Consider the following 20417-nt stretch of genomic DNA (forward strand, 5'->3'; position numbering starts at 1 on the left):
CAACACTATGCCCTCAATTGATTGTATTAACTTTGTATTTACTGTTGAGAAGACTAAACAAGTTTTCAAACAAGAGCAAGATAAGCTTTATGAAATATTCAACCTGAACTTGAATATTGAAAGCACAGAAATATCCCCCGCTGTGTAACAAGCCAGGAGTCTGAAAATATCACCCGATGTGTAACAAGCCAGGAGTCTGAAAATATCACCCGCTGTGTAACAAGTCACTAGTCTGAAAATATCACCCGCTGTGTAACAAGCCAGGAGTCTGAAAATATCACCCGCTGTGTAACAAGTCACTAGTCTGAAAATATCACCCGCTGTGTAACAAGCCAGTAGTCTGAAAATATCACCCGCTGTGTAACAAGTCACTAGTCTGAAAATATCACCCCTGTGTAACAAGTCATTAGTCTGAAAACATCACCCGCTGTGTAACAAGTCACTAGTCTGAAAATACCACCCGCTGTGTAACAAGCCAGTAGTCTGAAAACATCACCTGCTGTGTAACAAGTCACTAGTCTGAAAACATCACCCGCTGTGTAACAAGTCACTAGTCTAAAAATACCACCCGCTGTGTAACAAGCCAGTAGTCTGAAAACATCACCCGCTGTGTAACAAGTCACTAGTCTGAAAACATCACCCGCTGTGTAACAAGTCAGTAGTCTGATAAGATCACCCGCTGTGTAACAAGTCACTAGTCTGAAAATACCACCCGCTGTGTAACAAGTCACTAGTCTGAAAACATCACCCGCTGTGTAACAAGTCACTAGTCTGAAAACATCACCTGCTGTGTAACAAGTCACTAGTCTGAAAACATCACCCGCTGTGTAACAAGTCACTAGTCTAAAAATACCACCCGCTGTGTAACAAGCCAGTAGTCTGAAAACATCACCCGCTGTGTAACAAGTCACTAGTCTGAAAACATCACCTGCTGTGTAACAAGTCACTAGTCTGAAAACATCACCTGCTGTGTAACAAGTCACGAGTCTGAAAACATCACCCGCTGTGTAACAAGTCACTAGTCTGAAAACATCACCTGCTGTGTAACAAGTCACTAGTCTGAAAACATCACCTGCTGTGTAACAAGTCACGAGTCTGAAAACATCACCCGCTGTGTAACAAGTCAGTAGTCTGATAAGATCACCCGCTGTGTAACAAGTCAGTAGTCTGAAAACATCACCCGCTGTGTAACAAGTCACAAGTCTGAAAACATGTTCTTTGTTCTGAACTGCCTTGCAGCATAACCTGTGAAGTTCCATCTGCTTTGGTTCAGTTACAATGTTGAGGTTTTTCCAGTACAAGGCAGTAATTCCATCAAGCATTGAATCATATTGATTCTTTAAAGGGACCAAAGTACATATTGAATGTCTGTGGTATGCGACGGATACCTAGGGATACAGACAGATAGCTGTAAGGTACCAGTGGAGTATGGTCCTTGGGGGAGGGACACACATTTGGAGGGATGGTGACAGTCCATTGTAGTTCTTCTCTCCCCTTGACCGGACTACAAGTTCCAGAGGCCAGTAGGGGGGCATGAAAAAATACACTTACAACCCACAGACTCCAAATGGCACTCTATTTCCTTTATAGTGCACTACTGGTATAGGTAGACACAGTCTGGCTGGTGTATCTAGAGGTAGACACAGTCTGGCTGGTGTATCTAGAGGTAGACACAGTCTGGCTGGTGTATCTAGAGGTAGAGATAGACACAGTCTGGCTGGTGTATCTAGAGGTAGAGACAGACACAGTCTGGCTGGTGTATCTAGAGGTAGAGACAGACACAGTCTGGCTGGTGTATCTAGAGGTAGAGACAGACACAGTCTGGCTGGTGTATCTAGAGGTAGAGATAGACACAGTCTGGCTGGTGTATCTAGAGGTAGAGACAGACACAGTCTGGCTGGTGTATCTAGAGGTAGAGACAGACACAGTCTGGCTGGTGTATCTAGAGGTAGAGATAGACACAGTCTGGCTGGTGTATCTAGAGGTAGAGACAGACACAGTCTGGCTGGTGTATCTAGAGGTAGAGATAGACACAGTCTGGCTGGTGTATCTAGAGGTAGAGATAGACACAGTCTGGCTGGTGTATCTAGAGGTAGAGATAGGCACAGTCTGGCTGGTGTATCTAGAGGCTGGTAGAGAAAGACTGGAGAGGCATATGGAGGTGTATTATTTTTGAAGAACATTTTGAACATTTTGAAGTCAAAGTTTGACGTTTCTTTCTATTTCCGTAAGTACAGTACTTTCGGGTGTGAGTAAGGTGAGGTGGACAGATTGACAGATGTCAACAAATCATCATAACAAAAATAAACAATTCAATGCTCCGTCTGTTTCTTCATTGTAGGCCACTCGTAATATGAGTAAGTGCCTGGCTACTGGGTGAAACGTGTTACCTGAAAGGAAGCCTCACAAGGTGACTGCAGTTTACAACCAGAGTGTCGTTGAAACGTATATCTTTGGCTTTGGACCTGTGAGGAGCAGGTGAGGTTCCCGAGTGGCGCAGCGGTCTAAGGCATTTCATCTCAGTGCTAGAGGCGTCACTACAGACCCTGGTTCAGCGGTCTAAGGCATTTCATCTCAGTGCTAGAAGCGTCACTACAGACACCCTGGTTTGAATACAGGCTGTATCACAACTGTCTGTGATTGGGCGGCGCACAATTGGCCCAGCGTCGGCCGGGATTGGCCGGTGTAGGCCGTCATTGTAAAGAAGAATTTGTTCTTAACTGACATGCTTAGATCAGTAAGTAAAAGGTGCAGAGATTACAAACACACCCACTCAGACCCTAACTGACAATCACATTGAATACATTTCCTTTCTATATAAATCCCCCATACTCCCCAGTATCCAGTGATTTCCACAGTGTAATGTCCTTACTCCCACTAGCCAGGAAGGCAGCCCAGCCGTCTTGCCTCTCCTCTCTCCCAGCCTGACACCCTCCCCTTCACCCAAAGAGAGGAGAGGGGGGTGGCTGAGGCTCTAGCCTCCCCCCCTGCTGGGTTTTTACTGAGCCACTAGCTTCATTCACCTCCCTCTCTGTAATCAGCTGAGCTGAAGGGGGCTACAGCAGGGTAGGTATGAGATAGCAGCACTAACTTCCACTATCAGGTTAGCTAATCAAGTGGCTAATTGTATGGTTCTTAGAAGGGATTCGAATACAGAATGGAGAAGGAATTATGTCAAGGTTTTAGTCCTAAAATGACAATTCCCAATATCCATTCTAGCCTACCACTTAGTATGAAGCATTGCATTAGGAGTGTACATTCTAATTAGGGTTCTAGAACTCAACACAACCTGTTTAGTGCGTAGTAGTTAATATAGTAGTAAAATAACAGGTTAGAAACTGAGACAGAGTGTTGTGTTCATCAGACAAGCCTGGGCCTGTATTCATCAGCACTCAGAAGGAGTACTGATCCAGGATCAGGTTAACCCACCTTGTACATGTCATCTTATTCATTACGCTCTTCAAAAGGTCAAACTGATCCTACTCTGAGACTCTTGAATGTGAATACAGGCCCAGCCTGTTTGCTGTGCTGATTTGGATGTCTCATCCTGCATCCTAGCCAGCATGCAGCCAGCCGGGCCCCATCCCCCCACATACGCTAATACACTGTGCTGTCTGGGGAAGGGGGAGGGGAGGCACTGTCTGGGAGACAGACATGGAGCTAGGAAGTGAATAGATGCTGACTGCTGAATAACACAACCCTTGTAATACCACCAGAACATCACCTCCCAAGGATTACAAGGAGTCATATTTACAACCATAGTTAGGGTAGATATTGGCCGGGGTAGGCCGTCATTGTAAATAAGAATTTGTTCTAAACTGACTTGCCTAGTTAAATAAACATGAAAATAAATATTCATACACGGACTGACGTTATAGACCACGTAAAGGTAATTCTATTTCTTATACAGTATGTCTGTGAGAATGCGTGAAGTATGGGATCTTCCATGATATCACTCCCCATATAAACTATCCTAAACAACCACTGCTTACCAATAAGGCCTTGTAGCTTTTACACTAATGCCCTACATTGACTAGTGTACAGTACACCATTTTCCATTACCTAAAAGAAGCACGTCTAATGCACTAGTAGGTTTTGTATACGTGTGTACATTATGTGTGTGCAGTAATGGACACCTTGTTTTCATAGTTTTAAAAGCAGCATTTCTATACAAGTACAAAAACATCAGACAAGAATGAGTCGACAAGAGACGAGTAGAGTATAACGATGATTGTATACTGTAAACATCATGTATACATTAAAGTAGTGTTTTGATTTAAAAGGAGTCATCCGTAGATCAGACAGAATGAGTCGACAGAGAGGAGTAGAGTATAACGATGATTGTATACTGTAAACATCATGTATATATTAAAGTAGTGTTTTGATTTAAAAGGAGTCATCCGTAGATCAGACAGAATGAGTCGACAGAGAGGAGTAGAGTATAACGATGATTGTATACTGTAAACATCATGTATATATTAAAGTAGTGTTTTGATTTAAAAGGAGCCATCCGTAGATCAGACAGAATGAGTCGACAGAGACCAGAATATGTTTCAGTTCCAGCTGATTTCTTTTTTTATTTCCTTCTTGAAAAAAAAAAAAAAAAGTTATGTACAGAATTATCAACAATCTGACAGGCAGTGAATTGACACGATTAGCTGGCATGAGTTTTTCCCTCCCCCCCTTTTTCAAAACTTTTGTTATGGCAAAGATTAGACAAAAAACAATATTCTACACAGCATATTGCACAGAAATGGGATGAAAATAAAGTTAATTTATTTAAAACTGTATATATATATATATATAAAAATCCTGAACAACCACCTTCAACGTAAGTAAAGACAGTAGAAAGCGATCGGTTCTAGCGCCTGTTGTGGTATAGCTAAACTACACATAAAACACACAAACTTTTTTGCTTATGATACACAGTCAAATGTACAAAGATGTTTTCACGGTTTTTCCAAATTTTTCTTATCTTTTTTTAAATATTTTTTTTAAAAACACAACAGCTATAACCTGAATCTGAAATACAAATACTAATTATTCACCATGCCATAAGATACTAAAAACAATTAGCTAGAGTTAGCGAACAAGTAGAAAACATTACATATTCAAATACAATGAGAAAAGCAGTAGGTCTACATAATTGTTGTTTGCGGGAACAAAAAAAAAAACGCAATTTGAATATGCTTTATAATGATTTTATATTCTTACATCCAGTGGTTTTAAAACCAGAATGTCGATATAAAAAAACGACAAGAAATTGTTCATTTAAAGCTACAATCTTTCTTTATTAGGCAAGATTCTAAAATGAAATGCAGAAGTGTGGCTGCTCAAAATACTGTGTGTGTGTGTGTTGAAGTGCGTGTTCACAGGGGTTTTGAAATGTGGTACTGTGTCTTTAAGAAGCCTGCAGATTGATACTGTAAACATGGACAGAAGGCCGATTCATGAGATAACCCGCCACCTGGATCTTTAAAATGAGGGAATCCAAACAGCGATATACACCGATTGACACCCCCTTGATATATATCTGTACAAAAATACACTGACAAAATAAACAAATGTTTCCTCTCTTTAAGTGTCAAAAGTCTACATTTAAATATAAAAAATCAAAAGTCTAGCCCTTCTTTCGGCGAAGGAAACAGACGGTGAGGGGAAAACATCATAACAAGACCAGTACAAGAAAACAAAACAAAATAATTAAGTCGAAAATGTTTTGGCCAGTATATAAATACATCATATAAAAATGTCCTCTGAAAAAAACGAACAAAAGAAAATTCGAGGATGGAAAAAAAAATCGGTGAGAATTTCTCTATACATAACATCAGAAAAAACATAAAATAATTTTGGTCCTGAATTGTAGAGAAGTGTATAAAGTTCAGCACAGATTTCAGTTGCGTTTGAATCCTGAAGTTAAGAATTAAAACAGCTGGTGATTTTTTTTTGTTCCTTTTAGGTAGAAAGGAATCAAACATAGCGCCATCTATCCATTTAAATACCCCTAACACTAGTTTCAACTGTTCGACAGTCTAACATACATCTCAGTAAAAGAGAGGACAGGTAACATCATGCGTTTATCTTTTAAAAAAGGTTTGACTTTTATGTCAACAACCCACCTGGTTCATAAATCCATCTGCCTCGATGACAACAACAACAACTGTCCCGACAGCCTATTTCTGTACCTCTGTGAGTCTTATGAAGTTCACTTGGCGATCATAAAACGTTTCTCAAAATGTCCCTTTTAAGTAACTAACATTGATTAATAAAGTATAGCTGACCTAAACCCGCCATCACTATAATCGTGCAAATCAATCACAGTTTTCCAGTTCTGATCGAGTGTTTCTTTCAATAGGAGCCGATCACTCCTACTCAGGGCGCAACAATATCTTCCTCTTCCGCTCCAGTCGAGGCAATACTTCAGCTTACTTGTAGCCATGTCTCATAATAACAGTCGACAGTTGATCCTTGAAATAAAAAGCAAGTTATTCTCTCGCTTTGTTCAACAGTCAGCGCTTGGGGCTTGCAGTCTCTTTCTCGGCGGGAGGGACCCTTGGTAGGTTACCGTATGACACACAATCACTTTACCGGAATCCCTTCTTTTTTTTGCTCAGAATAGTAAGACAACATTTCCTGCTTGTGTTTTTCTCGTTCTCTATTTCTCTCGCTCAATACGTGAACACCAAATTAGAAATGGTCGACTCTAGCCAGTCTCCTGAAATCATCTCGCTCACCTCTGGGGTGCAGTAGTCGGGAAACTCAAAGTGAGAACCGGAGCCCGACTCGAAATTAAAATCCAAGTCTCTGTCCAAAACCGAGGACCCAAAGCTTCCCAGCGACATGCTGTCAAAACCAGGGCTAGGGTTAATGTCCAGTAGATCATCCTCAAACTCCTCGTCTGATGAAGAGGATTGGGAGGAGGACGAGGAGTGAGAAGCAGAGGGAGTAGGGGAGGACGCCCGCATGCTTGTGTAGTCTTCCGAGACGCTGGAGGGAGACTCGCCGCCCCCCCTGCTGCTGGCTGTTGCGTCCTCGTACAGGCTGAGTGGTTCGCTGGAATCCGCCGAGCTGCTGAGCGTGGGACTGGCGGGCACCGCTGCTGAAGACGGACTCACACTGTGGCTCAGGCTGCTGCCCCCGAACACACACACACGCTTCTTCTTGTCGGGTATTTGTTTGGCAGCAGAAACAGACTTGGATTTGTAAAGAGAATGGTGATCTGTGCCGATGACTTGTTCTGGGAATGATGGTGTTTTGGTGCTGTTCCCAAAAACTATTTTCTGAGGTTTGCTGGATGATTTTGAGCCACTCCTTTTAGAAGATGTTTTCATGCTGGTGTTACAGTTGCTACCGCTGATCTTTCCCTCCTTCTCGCCCGGTTTGGAGCTGCTGGACTTTACCTTCTTCCTGGGCCGGTACTTGTAGTCTGGGTAGTCCGCCATGTGCTTGAGTCTGAGCCGCTCCGCCTCTCGTATGAAGGGAATCTTGTCGCAGTCTTTCAGCAGCTTCCAGCGCTTGCCCAGTCTCTTGGATATCTCCGCGTTGTGCATATCCGGCGACTGCTCCATAATTTTACGCCTTTCAATCTGTGACCACACCATGAAAGCGTTCATCGGCCTCTTGATGTGACCGGTGGGTGTTTTGCACCAGGCGGGGTTCAGTTTGCCGTCCCCCGCGGAAGAAGCCGTGGAGCCGGGGCTCGGGGAGGATGCCATGTCCAGGTCCATAGCTCCGGAATCGGACGACTCTCCCTCGAACACAGCCTCGGAGCTCTCCACATTACTTGTCTTCTGTACCATGATTATAATGTCAATGAGAGGGCGCCTGCTTGCTCTCCAGTTCAGTTCCGCACAGTAGGTTTATTTTTAAAAAGAAAAGTATATATTTTTAATTTTACAATTCTAGCTGGCTGTGTGAATAGAAGTCAGTCCTGAGATGTGCCGAACCGGAACCACAGGAATCCGTTGATAGCCGTTAAAAATGCTGGATTTGTTAAAAGTTCTTTTTCGAGTCTCTGTAATATGATACAGAACGAACGGTGTAAAACTGTCCCTCGTTTTCCACTCTCTTTCCTCCGACAATGCTTTATGTAGCCTAAGCTAATCAACCCTAGCAGTCGTGTAGGACTTAAACATGTGCCGTGTAAGCAGCGGAAAGCAAACTGAGTGGCTGTGTGAGCGCACTGACACTGAAAATGTTCAAAGTTTCTAAAGTAAGGTAACTCTTTTTCTGCATAGCTTTTTCTTCCGAGCACCATGCGGGAAGAAGCCTGTTTCACTAGAACTACGATCCACCTTTCATCTGCGCACTCTGTAACTTTCAGCAGCTTCTAATTTCTCCCCGTGCAGCTTTATCCTTTTCCAAAGATATAATGGCGATACAATTCAGCCAATCCGTGGCTGTCTCTACCCTGTCTAGTGCCAAAACCACGCCCAGTTTCTTCTCATTGGTCCAAAAAAAAAAAAGGAATCTAATAATAATCAGCGCGTGCAATGAGGAGCTTTATGTCTGACCTCATTCCAGTATACACGACAAACTTCGCTTTAAAGAGACATACTTATGTTTTCGACTTTTTTCTACACCAACCAGCCATACCTATATCATGAAGGTATTGCTGTATGTATGGGAACCAGTCTAATGTATCATATCATTCAAGAGTAGTATAGGCCTACTGTTGCATAAAGGGAAGCATGGAACACCTTGTCAACCCTGTTTGGACTATAATGATTTATTATGATATAGGAGCTAATGTTTGAGAGAATATATAAAAAGGTTCTAGCATATATTTATATATGAGTAATTATGCTAATTTATAAGAACATATCCTGGTTTAGCCTGCTAGAATACAGAGGTGTAATATGATGTTTATAACAAAGTAATTTGTATTTAATTATATACTTATATTTTTATAGCCCCTACAGGTTCGTCAGGTTCATAACAATAACAAACATGGCACAATGTCACTCAACAGTTCAGTGAGTCTCGTTTTATTTCCAGCGCGAGTGCAAGCTCGGCTCGCAAACACGGAAATGTCTAGACACATGCATGCGGACTCCCTCAGTTGAGTTGTTGTACTGGTGAGAAGAGATTCTTCAGCAGGCTCCACTTTCACCAGGCTGACTCCGAGAGAGAGGGCGGAGCCGAGGACGACACGGGCGTTCCTTTGTCACATTACGCACGCCCCGCACTCAGTGCTGCAGCTGGCGGAGAGGAGAGAGGAGAGAGGAAGAGGCAGTGGAGGTACACACATGCAAGCTGAGACTACACACTACACTTTTTTAAAAAGATACAAATGGCCAAGGTAGACCGGAGAGCGTGGTAATAAGACACACTGGAGAAAGCGCTTTTACGCACGAACATTGAGTGGGAAAAAACACAACATTTCATGAACACACAATATTCAGAGTTCTCACATTTACTCCTAGAATATAAATATATTATACTGACTTAAAACATCTCCCCCAGTAGCCTTTGTTGCCAATGTTTTTGATATTACACAGGTATTAAGCAAACGGCCAATTTCACAAAACAGCCAAGTTCACTTCTGAGGAAACAGCGATGCGTTTTGTGTTTGTCACTAGATGGCAGCGCGGAGCTAAATGACAAGAGTTAGCTCCTATGAAAGAAATCAGACACAGCTCCGCTCCCAGAACTTTGCATATGTGGGAGAGATTAATTACATAATGTTACTCAGTCAGACACGCAGCCAGTGGGTCGAACATTGTTTTGCTGCACAGTCAGTAACTACTGAGAGTGTTTGTAATGCTGATCACCATTCCGACTTTGTCAAAGGCCAATCAAGTGAAATTCATTAAAGGTGTTATTATTACAGGTAGGCTGTCAACCTTAGCATGCTGTGCTGTTCATTACAGGCAGACCTAGTACACACGTGCCGCTACAGCCCATCAAGTGAATGAGGCGTTACAGATGAAGAAACAAAACGCGATTCTAATAGTTCAACCCAGTTGCAGCCTTAGACGTAGATATACGCATGTCACTGAGCACAATTGTGCTTAATAATATGGTCTGATATCTGTCCGCATCCAAGTAAAAGCGAGTTTTAAAGCACATGTAATAGCGCGCCAGTTTTGTGGGTTCATTGAGCATGACTGGAATATAAATGGAGTGGCAACTCATAAACCAAAGAGCTCGACGCTTACCCATAGAAATAGAACCGATAGAATTTAGAATTAGGTCTTGAAACCTCGAACCCTTGGCAATTTGACTGGTGAACTCATGTTCTATAGATGTTGTTTCTATGCGTTAACCCGGCCCCCCAACCACGAAACCTAACCCTATTATCTGCTCTTTATACAACATAATAACAGTAATAGATGGAGGCAGTGAAGACGAGGTCTGACTAGGGCTACAGCCCAGCACCTGGCCGAGGGGGTGTCGGGTTGTTACATCCACTCCTTGACCAGATGGCTTGTGGCAGCATTGTTCCATTCACCATCAGAGGGAAAGAACAGACTATTACGGCTTTTTGTATTTCTCTTGAAAAGCAGAGATCCTGTTTCAATAGTTTACCACTTTTACGAGCATATTTTTGTATGTTGATTGCACATTTTTTTTGTATGGTGCGTCGTTGAGCACGCGTTGGGTGGTGGGTGGACTGTAGTGTCGCGGATAAAAGCCTCTCATTTTAAAGTGTGTGCGTGTGTGTGTGCGTATGTGATAGAGAGAGAAAGAGAGAGAGCGAGCGTCAATGCTCGCGTCCGTGCGTGTGTATTTGAATAGAAATCTTCAATGCATTTCAAACTTTCTTTCACAACTTTTGTTTAACGTTTGCGCAGCTGCCACGCGAGTGCTTAGAATGGGTCGCGTGCCAGTCTAATCGCAACAGGTGTTCAGCGCCTCGAGCTGCTCCCTCTTCTCGGATTCTCTGTTCTGGAAACTGTCGGTTCTTCCAACAATAAATCTCAAAGTTTCCAATGTCTTTAGCAACATGTACATGTAGTCAAAGCAATGACCGTATATGAACATTGACTTATTCACCACTTTTATCATTCATATTTATGATTTCATAGTCAATTATTTTATTAATTAGCCTACTTAAATAAAATATTGACCATTAATATTTTTTCTTCTTTTTATGAATCTTTAATTTATTATTAATCCTGACCAGTGTATCCCGGATTCAATAATATACTCGTCACCTGCCTTGAATTTGTACAATACACTGAGAAAAGTTAAGCTCGGCATGTGTAGCCAATCAGCGACGTCACTTTACGTATTGATGACATATGCAGTGAATGTGTAGCCATATGATTCGCCAGATACACGCTTGATGATTTCTGATATGTTATCTATATCACCAGATGGTTATATTGCACGGAATGCCACTGCTCATTTTGTGCAAGTCTCCACACATACAGAGACCTCTGTCATGATGAGCATTGACTGGAAAATGACAAGTCCTAAAACATATAGAGACTTAACATATGCAAAATACATGCATTGTATTGATGTATTTGGGATACAAAACAATGATTTATATATTTTAGGTCTTTACCCACGGATGTTAAATTAGGATTCACCTCAGACAGTATAGAAAAGATTCTTACATTTTGTTAAAAAAAAATAAAAAACGTACATTTTCATTAAAACCATTACTCTTAATCATTTACAACTTTGTGTTATTCATTGCAAAAGGGACAGATGGTAGCCTACATTCACCATTCAGCATGTCATATATGAAATGTATTGATTCATATGCATGTTTAAACAGGTGTTCCCGATGAGCCTTATCTTATCCAGGTAGCAGCCGTCAGGCAGCATAGCTCCGTTAATGATTCCTCGGTGTCAACACTTTACCCTGTAGCCCAGTTGACAAGAGATCATTGTTTATTGTCAAACTCTGATTCCTGAAGTTGAGTTAGTTTGAACATCTGCCCGTTTTCAAGGTTGTAGGTTTGTTTTTACAGGGTTACACCGAGCCGCCTGAGATCGGGTTGCTGGTGTTGTCACACACACACAGAGATTAGATCAGGTTCTCAGAGTATAAACAGAAGATATATTAGTCAATTCTAGGACATAGTTGCCTACTTAGAAATAAATATACAAATAATTAAGACTGACTGTCTCCTAATACTGCAAACAAAAAGGGCCTGTGTATCTAACCCAGATAAATACAAAAGTTTACTTTCAAAATAATTCCTCATCCTTACTCCAACCTGTTTGAGGGATGTTTAGTTCCACTTGTGGAACATTTTAACATGCGTCATACGCATCGTGTGGTACATCCATATTGAACAGCGGGACTGAAGTTGACCTTCAGGGGTCAGTCACACTGACACCCTGGGAGATATGTCATGTCTGGGTCATGGTGTCGTGGCCGGGGGAATCAGAAGGTCATACATGAGCACTGGGAGGTGACCATCGTTTTCTGCTGTTTCTTTGTGCGTGTGTGTGTGCGTGTGTGTGTCTGTGTGTGTGTGTGTGTGTGTGTGTGTGTGTGTGTGTGTGTGTGTGTGTGTGTGTGTGTGTGTGTGTGTGTGTGTGTGTGTGTGTGTGTGTGTGTGTGTGAGTGTGTGTGTGTGAGTGTCTGCGTGTGTGTGTGTGTGTGTGTGTGTGTGTGTGTGTGTGTGTGTGTGTGTGTGTGTGTGTGTGTGTGTGTGTGTGTGCGTGTGTGTGTGTGTGTGTGTTTGTGTGTGTGTGTGTGTGTGTGTGTGTGTGTGTGTGTGTGTGTGTGTCTGTGTGTGTGTGAGTGTGTGTGTGTGTGTCACCCTGTCACCATGACAGAGAAGCATACATAAACAGTGAGAAGTGACTGCCCTGGGAACCACCATGTCACCTGTGTCGCCTGGTCTGACAGCAGAGAGGCATCACAGGACCCTCTGTCCTCCCTGAGGCCTGTATGTCTGCAGCCTACAGGCTGGGGGCTGAGAGCTGGGGGGCTGGGGCCACAGACCAGGCAGAGACCCTGTCCTCCCTGAGGCCTGTATGTCTGCAGCCTACAGGCTGGGGGCTGAGAGCTGGGGGGCTGGGGCCACAGACCAGGCAGAGACCCTGTCATCCCTGAGGTCGCCTGCCTCTTGGCTGGGGGCTGAGAGCTGGGGGGCTGGGGCCACAGACCAGGCAGAGACCCTGTCATCCCTGAGGTCGCCTGCCTCTTGGCTGGGGGCTGAGAGCTGGGGGGCTGGGGGCCACAGACCAGGCAGAGACAAGAGCAGAGACCCTGTCGTCCCCGAGGTCCACTGCCTCCTGGCTGGGGCTAGGAGACCAGAGGCTGTGACTTAAATGACAAGGTGCTCCCTCTCTGGGACTTGATGTCCAATGCCTCCTGGCTGGGGGCTGAGGGCTCAGACCACAGACCAGACAAGAGCAGGGACCCCTGTCGTCCCCCAGGAGCATCGAGCTTAAGGCTGAGCGCTCAGGGCTGACACCACAGAGCAGAGCTGACACAGAAGAGGGTTGTGACATAGGTCCCAAGATGCTACCTCTCAGGTGCTTGATGGTCCTAGTCAATATCAAGGTTGAGAGGGCAATGATTAAGAGACCAGATTGGGAGGTATAGGGAACAAGATGAGGGGCCAGAGATGATGGGCTAAGGGTTAGATTGTAGGGTAAGGGTTAGATTGTAGGGTAAGGGTTAGATTGTAGAGTAAGGGTTAGATTGTAGGGTGATGGCTAGATGATGGGTAAGGGTTAGATTGTAAGGTAAGGGTTAGATTGTAGGGTAAGGGTTAGATTGTAGAGTAAGGGTTAGATTGTAGGGTAAGGGTTAGATTGTAGAGTAAGGGTTAGATTGTAAGGTAAGGGTTAGATTGTAGGGTAAGGGTTCGATTGTAAGGTAAGGGTTAGATTGTAGGGTAAGGGTTCGATTGTAAGGTAAGGGTTAGATTGTAGGGTAAGGGTTAGATTGTAAGGTAAGGGTTAGATTGTAGGGCAAGGGTTAGATTGTAGAGTAAGGGTTAGATTGTAGGGTAAGGTTTAGATTGTAGGGTAAGGGTTAGATTGTAGGGTAAGGGTTAGATTGTAGGGTAAGGGTTAGATTGTAGGGTAAGGGTTAGATTTTAGGGTAAGGGTTAGATTGTAAGGTAAGGGTTATATTGTAGGGTAAGGGTTAGATTGTAGGGTAAGGGTTAGATTGTAGGGTAAGGGTTAGATTGTAGGATACGGGTTAGATTAAGGGTTAGATTGTAGGGTAAGGGTTAGATTGTAGGGTAAGGGTTAGATTGTAGGGTAAGGGTTAGATTGTAAAGTAAGGGTTAGATTGTAGGGTAAGGTTTAGATTAAGGGTTAGATTGTAGGGTAAGGGTTAGATTGTAGGGTAAGGGTTAGATTGTAGGGTAAGGGTTAGATTGTAAAGTAAGGGTTAGATTGTAGGGTAAGGTTTAGATTAAGGGTTAGATTGTAGGGTAAGGGTTAGATTGTAGGGTAAGGGTTAGATTGTAGGGTAAGGTTTAGATTAAGGGTTAGATTGTAGGGTAAGGGTTAGATTGTAGGGTAAGGGTTAGATTGTAGGGTAAGGGTTAGATTGTAGGGTAAGATGATGGGGTAAGGGTTAGATTGTAGGGTAAGGGTTAGATTAAGGGTTAGATTGTAGGGTAAGGGTTAGATTGTAGGGTAAGGGTTAGATTGTAGGGTAAGATGATGGGGTAAGGGTTAGATTGTAGGGTAAGGGTTAGATTAAGGGTTAGATTGTAGGGTAAGGGTTAGATTATAGGGTAAGGGTTAGATTGTAGGGTAAGGGTTAGATTGTAGGGTAAGATGATGGGGTAAGGGTTAGATTGTAGGGTAAAGGTTAGATTAAGGGTTAGATTGTAGGGTAAGGTTAGATTGTAGGGTAAGGGTTAGATTGTAGGGTAAGGGTTAGATTAAGGGTTAGATTGTAGGGTAAGGGTTAGATTGTAGGGTAAGGGTTAGATTGTAGGGTAAGGGTTAGATTAAGGGTTCGATTGTAGGGTAAGGGTTAGATTAAGGGTTCGATTGTAGGGTAAGGGTTAGATTAAGGGTTAGATTGTAGGGTAAGGGTTAGATTAAAGGTTAGATTGTAGGGTAAGGGTTAGATTAAGGGTTTGATTGTAGGATACGGGTTAGATTAAGGGTTAGATTGTAGGGTAAGGGTTAGATTGTAGGGTAAGGGTTAGATTGTAGGGTAAGGGTTAGATTGTAAAGTAAGGGTTAGATTGTAGGGTAAGGTTTAGATTAAGGGTTAGATTGTAGGGTAAGGGTTAGATTGTAGGGTAATGGTTAGATTGTAGGGTAAGCGTTAGATTGTAAAGTAAGGGTTAGATTGTAGGGTAAGGTTTAGATTAAGGGTTAGATTGTAGGGTAAGGGTTAGATTGTAGGGTAAGGGTTAGATTGTAGGGTAAGGGTTAGATTGTAGGGTAAGATGATGGGGTAAGGGTTAGATTGTAGGGTAAGGGTTAGATTAAGGGTTAGATTGTAGGGTAAGGGTTAGATTGTAGGGTAAGGGTTAGATTGTAGGGTAAGATGATGGGGTAAGGGTTAGATTGTAGGGTAAGGGTTAGATTAAGGGTTAGATTGTAGGGTAAGGGTTAGATTATAGGGTAAGGGTTAGATTGTAGGGTAAGGGTTAGATTGTAGGGTAAGATGATGGGGTAAGGGTTAGATTGTAGGGTAAAGGTTAGATTAAGGGTTAGATTGTAGGGTAAAGGTTAGATTGTAGGGTAAGGGTTAGATTGTAGGGTAAGGGTTAGATTAAGGGTTAGATTGTAGGGTAAGGGTTAGATTGTAGGGTAAGGGTTAGATTGTAGGGTAAGGGTTAGATTAAGGGTTCGATTGTAGGGTAAGGGTTAGATTAAGGGTTCGATTGTAGGGTAAGGGTTAGATTAAGGGTTAGATTGTAGGGTAAGGGTTAGATTAAAGGTTAGATTGTAGGGTAAGGGTTAGATTAAGGGTTTGATTGTAGGGTAAGGGTTAGACTGTAGAGTAAGGGTTAGATTGTGGGATAAAGGTTAGATTAAGGGTTAGATTGTAGGGTAAGGGTTAGATTGTGGGATAAGCGTTAGATTGTAGGGTTAGGGGTATATTAAGGGTTAGATTGTAGGGTAAGGGTTAAATTGTGGGATAAGGGTTAGATTAAGGGTTAGATTGTAGGGTAAGGGTTAGATTAAGGGTTAGATTGTAGGATAAAGGTTAGATTGTAGGGTAAGGGTTAGATGATGGGGCGAAAGGTTAGATTGTAGGGTAAGGGTTAGATTAAGGGTTAGATTGTAGGATAAAGGTTAGATTGTAGGGTAAGGGTTAGATTGTAGTGTGGTATAAGGGTTAGATTGTAGGGTAAGGGTTAGAGGATGGGATAAGGGTTAGATTGTAGGGTAAGGGTTAGATTGTAGGGTAAGGGTTAGATTAAGGGTTAGATTGTAAGGTAAGGGTTAGATTGTCGGATAAGGGTTAGATTGTAGGATAAGGGTTAGTTGTAAGGTAAGGGTTAGTTGTAAGGTAAGGGTTAGAGGATGGGATAAGGGTTAGATTGTAGGGTAAGGGTTAGATTAAGGGTTAGAGGATGGGATAAGGGTTAGATGATAGGATAAGGGTTAGATTGTAGGATAAGGGTTAGATTGTAGGAAAAGGGTTAGAGGATGGGATAAGGGTTAGAGGATGGATAGTCTAAAGGTGGTGTGAGGTTCTCTTATCTTTTAAGTATTAAAGAACTTGAGAATAAAATACCAGGTTGGTTAAATTATACTTTTGTCTTTACTGTCGTCAGTTGAGAGGGCCTTTTTCTACCACTGTATCTCTCAAATGAATTGACTCCACAGGTTCTAATTTTGTACATGGAGGTGAAAACGTCCACATATTTCTTTCAAAAATTGGTGTTAGGTGAACAGCTTTCAGGCATCGCCAATCTCCGAGCACGAGGGATTGCAAATGCCTCTAGAGAATTACCTTCCTTGTACTGGAAACATGTGAAAGACAAAAGTACATTGGATCCAATTTATCCATGGAGCTGACAAACTGCTGCCACACCAATTACAGGCTAACAGCAGCCTGTTCTCACACCTGTCAGACAGCAGAAAGCATGGAGACAGAGGCTAGAGATGTGAACAAGTGTTTGTGATTGTAAAGAGGAGGGAGGAGGGGGGGAGGGTGTCGTGCGATTTGAAAACTTTCTCAAATGTTCATCAGGTGAACAAATTCGGTGCTTTCTTGATGCTGTAGTGGACATTGTTACAAGTATTGCGTAAGATATGAGTTTTAGCGTGTTTCATATGTAGCACAGGAGGTACAAAGACTAAATCGTTTAGAAACATAATTACCTTATAATTACATCAAAGACAGTTGAAATGAAACAATAAAGAAGGAATTAAGTCAGAGTAAATTAATGGGGTTAGTCAGTCTCCTCTCTCTCTCTCTCTCTCTCTCTCTCTCTCTCTCTCTCTCTCTCTCTCTCTCTCTCTCTCTCTCTCTCTCTCTCTTTCTCTCTCTCTCTCTCTCTCTCTCTCTCTCTCTCTCTCTCTCTCTCTCTCTCTCTCTCTCTCTCTCTCTCTTCCCTGTCTCTCTATCTCTGTCTCTGTCTCTCTCTGTCTCTGTCTCTGTCTCTCTCTCTCTCTCTCTCTCTGTCTCTCTCTCCCCCCCTCTCGCTCTTTCTCTCCTTCTCTCTTCTATCCATCAATATGCTAGTTCTCTTACCGTTTTATTGCTCTGACACCAGTCTTATTCCCCACCTTATATGATAAATATAACCATGATCACTTTGACATTAAACTTAACGACAGAATATGCAATAGAACAGGACCATTCTGAAAGTAGTCAGTGTGATTTAGATCCCCCAGAGGACTGGCTCATACTGGAGTCTACTCTGGTTCTGGTGATATCAATCTAACGTGGATGGAAAGGAAGCTAGGTAAAGGGTTTCTCTCTTTTTCTTCACAAGATGGAGGTAAAAATTACCTTGTGAAAGTAGCCAGAATCTTTACATATTTTCAGATGTCTTTACATAAAAAGGTAATTCATGTAATGGCATGTGTGTGAAATGTACACTGCCAACTTGAACACCTATAGGTGCATGTATACTATACAATGCTATTGAACACCTATAGGTGCATGTAAACTATACAATGCTATTGAACACCTATAGGTGCATGTAAACTATACAATGCTATTGAACACCTATAGGTGCATGTAAACTATACAATGCTATTGAACACCTATAGGTGCATGTATACTATACAATGCTATTGAACACCTATAGGTGCATGTAAACTATACAATGCTATTGAACACCTATAGGTGCATGTAAACTATACAATGCTATTGAACACCTATAGGTGCATGTAAACTATACAATGCTATTGAACACCTATAGGTGCATGTATACTATACAATGCTATTGAACACCTATAGGTGCATGTATACTATACAATGCTATTGAACACCTATAGGTGCATGTAAACTATACAATGCTATTGAACACCTATAGGTGCATGTAAACTATACAATGCTATTGAACACCTATAGGTGCATGTATACTGTACAATGCTATTGAACACCTATAGGTGCATGTATACTGTACAATGCTATTGAACACCTATAGGTGCATGTAAACTATACAATGCTATTGAACACCTATAGGTGCATGTATACTATACAATGCTATTGAACACCTATAGGTGCATGTATACTATACAATGCTATTGAACACCTATAGGTGCATGTAAACTATACAATGCTATTGAACACCTATAGGTGCATGTAAACTATACAATGCTATTGAACACCTATAGGTGCATGTAAACTATACAATGCTATTGAACACCTATAGGTGCATGTATACTATACAATGCTATTGAACACCTATAGGTGCATGTATACTGTACACTGTCAACTTGAACACCTATAGGTGCATGTAAACTATACAATGCTATTGAACACCTATAGGTGCATGTAAACTATACAATGCTATTGAACACCTATAGGTGCATGTAAACTATACAATGCTATTGAACACCTATAGGTGCATGTATACTATACAATGCTATTGAACACCTATAGGTGCATGTATACTGTACAATGCTATTGAACACATATAGGTGCATGTAAACTATACAATGCTATTGAACACCTATAGGTGCATGTAAACTATACAATGCTATTGAACACCTATAGGTGCATGTAAACTATACAATGCTATTGAACACCTATAGGTGCATGTAAACTATACAATGCTATTGAACACCTATAGGTGCATGTATACTATACAATGCTATTGAACACCTATAGGTGCATGTATACTGTACAATGCTATTGAACACATATAGGTGCATGTAAACTATACAATGCTATTGAACACCTATAGGTGCATGTAAACTATACACTGCCAACTTGAACACCTATAGGTGCATGTAAACTATACAATGCTATTGAACACCTATAGGTGCATGTATACTATACAATGCTATTGAACACCTATAGGTGCATGTAAACTATACAATGCTATTGAACACCTATAGGTGCATGTAAACTATACAATGCTATTGAACACCTATAGGTGCATGTATACTATACAATGCTATTGAACACCTATAGGTGCATGTAAACTATACAATGCTATTGAACACCTATAGGTGCATGTAAACTATACAATGCTATTGAACACCTATAGGTGCATGTAAACTATACAATGCTATTGAACACCTATAGGTGCATGTATACTATACAATGCTATTGAACACCTATAGGTGCATGTATACTGTACACTGTCAACTTGAACACCTATAGGTGCATGTAAACTATACAATGCTATTGAACACCTATAGGTGCATGTAAACTATACAATGCTATTGAACACCTATAGGTGCATGTAAACTATACAATGCTATTGAACACCTATAGGTGCATGTATACTATACAATGCTATTGAACACCTATAGGTGCATGTATACTGTACAATGCTATTGAACACATATAGGTGCATGTAAACTATACAATGCTATTGAACACCTATAGGTGCATGTAAACTATACAATGCTATTGAACACCTATAGGTGCATGTAAACTATACAATGCTATTGAACACCTATAGGTGCATGTATACTATACAATGCTATTGAACACCTATAGGTGCATGTAAACTATACAATGCTATTGAACACCTATAGGTGCATGTAAACTATACAATGCTATTGAACACCTATAGGTGCATGTATACTATACAATGCTATTGAACACCTATAGGTGCATGTAAACTATACAATGCTATTGAACACCTATAGGTGCATGTAAACTATACAATGCTATTGAACACCTATAGGTGCATGTAAACTATACAATGCTATTGAACACCTATAGGTGCATGTATACTATACAATGCTATTGAACACCTATAGGTGCATGTATACTATACAATGCTATTGAACACCTATAGGTGCATGTAAACTATACAATGCTATTGAACACCTATAGGTGCATGTAAACTATACAATGCTATTGAACACCTATAGGT

The 20417-nt window shown here is 41.7% G+C and overlaps 1 protein-coding gene across 1 annotated transcript; it reads right to left on the reverse strand.

Moving 5' to 3' along the window:
• Nucleotides 1–4547: 4547 nt before the first annotated feature.
• Nucleotides 4548–8341, reverse strand: sox4b (SRY-box transcription factor 4b). Its single transcript, XM_071395736.1, has one exon. The coding sequence runs from the start codon at nucleotides 7797–7799 to the stop codon at nucleotides 6669–6671; it is 1131 nt and encodes a 376-aa protein (XP_071251837.1). The 5' UTR covers nucleotides 7800–8341; the 3' UTR covers nucleotides 4548–6668.
• Between the last annotated feature and the right edge of the window lie 12076 nt (nucleotides 8342–20417).

This window comes from Salvelinus alpinus, chromosome 4, assembly GCF_045679555.1.
Source record: "Salvelinus alpinus chromosome 4, SLU_Salpinus.1, whole genome shotgun sequence".
Taxonomy (NCBI): domain Eukaryota; kingdom Metazoa; phylum Chordata; class Actinopteri; order Salmoniformes; family Salmonidae; genus Salvelinus; species Salvelinus alpinus.

Bases quoted from the DNA above. Each gene is read 5' to 3' on its own strand.
- sox4b (XM_071395736.1), bottom strand. From the start codon at position 7,799: ATGGTACAGAAGACAAGTAATGTGGAGAGCTCCGAGGCTGTGTTCGAG.